General features: G+C 32.7%; 2 protein-coding genes across 2 annotated transcripts in view; both read left to right on the plus strand.

Moving 5' to 3' along the window:
- Nucleotides 1-5,000, plus strand: part of LOC137622188 (zinc finger imprinted 3-like) — a 223,888-nt gene that overhangs the window by 81,588 nt on the left and 137,300 nt on the right. The window lies entirely within an intron of this gene.
- The window catches only part of LOC137622573 (uncharacterized), a gene marked incomplete at its 3' end in the record, with an annotated part of 42,161 nt that overhangs the window by 7,019 nt on the left and 30,142 nt on the right, over nucleotides 1-5,000 (plus strand). Inside the window, exon 3 of the mRNA XM_068353179.1 lies at nucleotides 926-1,058. Coding sequence (XP_068209280.1) covers nucleotides 926-1,058 — 133 coding nt within the window. The remainder of the gene's footprint in view (nucleotides 1-925; nucleotides 1,059-5,000) is intronic.

Here is a 5,000-nt window from a genome sequence, read left to right on the forward strand (position 1 = left end):
ATGAAAAAAAGGATGTTCGTGGAAGGCTAAAAAATCCAAACACCAATCAGTTATGCTTACAGTCCACCGCATATGATGAACAGATGTCACTCCACTCTTGAAGGAGATAAGCCGGGTTGTAGTTGAGTGAATTTTAGTCTCTCTCAGCACCCAATTAAGTGACCTAATAACTATTCAAATTAGCAATGAAACATTTCATGGTGGCGATTAATAAGGAAAACGATGTTTTTATTGGTTATGACACGAATCAAATCTAGCAGGTATCAATCAGCGTCCACGGCATACTATCAAAAGGCACTAATGAACTCAAACCTATAGTAGTTATAGCAATGTTGCAAATCTCCTTATCAAGTTCATACTCTAAGCAATGATGAAAATTTGTTTATCAATTTCATGCCTTAAGCAATGTTGCAAATCTCCTTATCAAGTTCATACTCTGAGCAATGATGAAAATTTCTTTATCAATTTTATGCTCTAAGCAAAGTTGCAAATTTCTTTATCAATTTTATGCTTTCAGCAATGTTACAAATTTATTTATCAATTTTATGCTATAAGCAATGTTTCAAATATCTTTATCAATTTCATATTCTAAGCAATGTTGCAAATCAAGTTCTGTTGTTTATGTTCCAATCTACTAACTGCTGAAATGTTTTGGCATTGGTTTTGAATTTAATTGCTTTGGAGAAGAAGTTGAGTATGCCTTTAAAATCAATAATATTACAAAATCAATAATACCATTATGAGTAGGCCTGCGAGATTAATATTATTACAAAATTAATATTAGTATTATTGTCATTACTGCTGTTGGGATCATCACTTTCATCTACTAATATTGTAACCAAGATGGAACACCTTTAATTGTATAGGCCTACTATAATTATCCTGATTGATTTAGTTTCCTTAATACCATCATCAATATAATCAGTAGTAGTAGAAGCAGATAGTAGTAGCAGTAGCAGTAGTAGCAGCAGCATCAGTAGTAGTAGTATCAGTAACAACAGTAGCAGGAGCAGTAACAGTAGCAGCAGTAGTAAACCCGATACCAAATGGAAAAGATGGTAAGTCACAGAGGAAGACGTCCTCAAACGAAGTAAATCTCCTATTAGGAGAGGCAGACGACATTCGAATGATGTCTGGCATAAGGAAAGTCGAGTTAAAAAGTTAAAGTCGCCAAGGGATATGATACTCAGTAGCGACTCCACGAAGAGAGATGGTCTATAACGAAAAATTTCATGGGTTTTGTTTTTCAAGTTGACGTATTTCTTTGGATTATTTTGAGGGAAATGTTTATTGGCATATATATATATATATATATATATATATATATATATATATATATATATATATATATATATATATATATATGTATATATATACATATATATATACATATATATATTTGTATATGTATATGTATATATATATATATATATATATATATATATATATATATATATATATCCCATGTCTTTGAGGGGAGGAGAGAGAGTAATCATACCGTGGTGAGAGGGAGTTACCCCCCAGAGATACACAAATTACCGAACCAGTGAGTTGTTGTTGTTGTTGTTGGAAAGGTGGGAAGGGTTGAATCTGTGAGTGTGTGTGCATATCTAAATATTCAGCCGTCATTTTTGACGGGTCTCGTACACTAGTAATGATAAAAAGTGCTCCTGCCTTCAATGTGATATTCTGTTGCCAGTGATGAGCCGCCGCAAATGGACATCAGTCCAAAATAAAACATCAAGGTCAATACCCACTTCGCTGAAGGCGAACATGAATCCACAAACTATGAACCCTTCTTGACTAAACCCCTCCCCCCCCCTCTCAACATTATATTTCTCTGTCCATTTAGGGAATTAAATATCCATTTCAAAATTAGCTGGAATTAATTCGAGCCAGGGAGGAGATGGGGTGGGGGCGGGGGGAGTCAGGATATGTGAGGGAAGTGGGCAGCAGGACTCGGGCTGACCTCGCTCGCTAATTCTGATGAATGTATCAAATTATCATTTCGGTTTCCCTGTTGCCTTGATATTGGAATTGGATAAATAAAACACACAAGCAAAAAAAGATAGTCATGATAAGAGAAAAATCCTATTAGCTGGTTGTCTCCATTTATGCATGGTTTTGTGGAGTACACTCAAATGGATTGGCAAGGATAAGTAATGTTATGCCAGCTTGGATGTGATGGAGGGATAGTTTTATAAGTGGACTGTATCTTAATGCTATCACAATTCAAAAACGAATAAAAGCCATTATAACAACACCACCTTTCTTGAATGGTTTCTAGTTGAAAGGGAACATCTCTCACATCAAACATTACGATCTGAAATGGCATCCCCAAATATGTTTCATAAATGAACAGCTTGACGCATGCCTGGTGGTACAGAAAGGCGCGTTGCTAGAGATTTGGGGATCTGAGTAAGTCGAGAGGCCCCATTCCCCCTTACCCTGGTGAGTTGGTGGTCATGTTATATGTATGCCTTATCATCATCATCATCATCATTTCCTCCCATGCCTATTGACGCAAAAGGCCTCGGTTAGATTTCGCCAGCCGTCTCTATCTTGAGCTCTTAAATCAACACCCCTATTCATCGTCATCTACTTCACGCTTCATAGTCCTCAGCCATGTAGGCCTGGGTCTTCCAACTCTTCTAGTGCTATGTGGAGCCCAATTGAAAGTTTGGTGAACTAATCTCTCTTGGGGAGTCCAACGAGCATGCTACCTACTTTTATTTTCTGACCATGTTTTGGAGGCGGGGGGAGGGGCATTTTAAAAAAGCAACCAACGTTACTGGTTACAGAAAGCAATTCTAGCCAAAGAATATCGAGAAAGGTGCTTGGGGCTACCAGGACTGAAATGAGCAAATTTTACCATCACTTCTTAAAACTGCACTATATGAAGCCTTTGAGACACCCACAAATAAGTGTAAACAAGGATTTTCAATCAACTAACAAGATCTAGCCAAGTTTATATCATCCATATATTTAAGCTTGTACAGGAAGTCATTATTTTTTTTACCATTCTAGTGATAATTATCTATCTAAATCAGATTTCAGTTTCCATGGTGTCTTTGCAAAATGTTTTCCCTTGAAAGTGACGGATGTTAAATTCCTGGAGGATCAAAATTAGTTGATAGACAATTTTGAATCAAATTAGTTGATAAAAGAAGTAATATTGAATCCAAATTAGTTGCTAGAAAGAGGCATATTTTAATCAAAATTAGTTATTAGAAAGGCTTTTTTGAAGCAAAATTAGTTATTAGAAAGAGGCTTTTTTGAAGCAAAATTAGTTATTAGAAAGAGGCTTTTTTGAAGCAAAATTAGTTATTAGAAAGAGGCTTTTTTGAATCAGAATTAGTTGATAGAAAGAGACAATTTTCAATCATAATTTGTTTATAGAAAGAGACAATTTTTAATCAAAATTTGTTGATAAAAAGAGACAATTTTGAATCTAAATTAGTTGATAGAAAGCGACAATATTGAATCAAAAATAATTTCTAGAAAGAGGCCTTTTTTAATCAAATTCAGTTGATAGAAAAAAGACAATTTTGAATCAAAGTTAGTTGATGGAAAGAGACAATTTTGAATCAAAATTAGTTGAGAAAAGGAGACAATTTTGAATCAAAATTAGTTGAGAAAAGGAGACAATTTTGAATCAAAATTAGTTGAGAAAAAGAGACAATTTTGAATCAAAATTAGTTGAGAAAAGGAGACAATTTTGAATCAAAATTAGTTGACAGAAAGAGATAATTTTTAATTAAAAGTAGTAGATAGAAAGATATGATATTAAATCAAATTTAGTTGATAGAAAGAAACGATATTGAATCAAAATTAGTTGATAGAAAGAGACAAATTTGAATCAAAATTAGTTGATAGAGAAAATTTTGAATAAAATTAGTTGATAGAAAAAGACAATTTTAAATCAAAATTAATTGATGGAAAGAAACAATGCTGAATTATAATTACTTGATAAAGAGACCATATTGAATCAAAATTAGTTGATACATAGAGACAATTTTAAATCAAAATTAGTTGATAGAAAGACATAATTTTGAATCAAAATTAGTTGATAAAAAGGGACAAATTTGAATCAAAATTAGTTGATAGAAAGAGACAATTTTGAATCAAAATTAGTTGATAAAAATGATAATATTGAATAGATATTATTTGATAGAAAGAAACAATATTGTATCAAAATTAGTTGATAAAAGAAATTTTTTTATTAAAATTAGTTGATAGAAAGAGACGATTTTGAATCAAAATTAGTTGATGGAAAGAGACAATTTTGAATAAAAAATAGTTGATAAAAAGAGAATATTTTGAATCAAAATTAGTTGATAGAAAGAGAAAGTTTGAATCAAAATTATTTGATAAAAATGGACAAATTTGAATCAAAATTAGTTGATAGAAAGAACATTGAAATCCAGCATAACATTCTTCCTTACTTCGAGTCCCGAACTGAAAAAAAGAAAACCACAATGTAAGCAAACGGTTTCAGACACGTCAGATCTCAAGGCATCTCCTTTTTGCCTTCCGTAAACATACGCCGAATTCTTCAAGGATTCTGTAGTTTTTCTTTATTTGTAGAGAGCAAACACTTTCCATCCTCGTGTTTCTCGAGGAGTCCGGAGCTGGGCTGACGACGGCGCCAGGAGAAAGAGTTCTTCTAACGAAGCGGCCGCAGGAAGGCCTTACTGTCTGAGGAGAGAGGAGGGATTTGATGCTGTGGGTTTCAATGTGTTTTATTCTGTGTGATGGTTTATTGAAGGGGATAATTGAGCTTCTTTCAAATAGTTGGCTAACGATAAGAATGAAGGGAATTGTTTCGTCACTGATTACTTATGAATATGTGTATGTATATATACATATATATACATATACATATATATACATATACATATATATGTATATATGGTATGTTTATGTATATATATGTAAATATATATATATATATATATATATATATATATATATATATATATATATGTAAATATATATAT

Source organism: Palaemon carinicauda, chromosome 29 (genome assembly GCF_036898095.1).
Source record: "Palaemon carinicauda isolate YSFRI2023 chromosome 29, ASM3689809v2, whole genome shotgun sequence".
NCBI classification, from domain to species: Eukaryota; Metazoa; Arthropoda; class Malacostraca; order Decapoda; family Palaemonidae; genus Palaemon; species Palaemon carinicauda.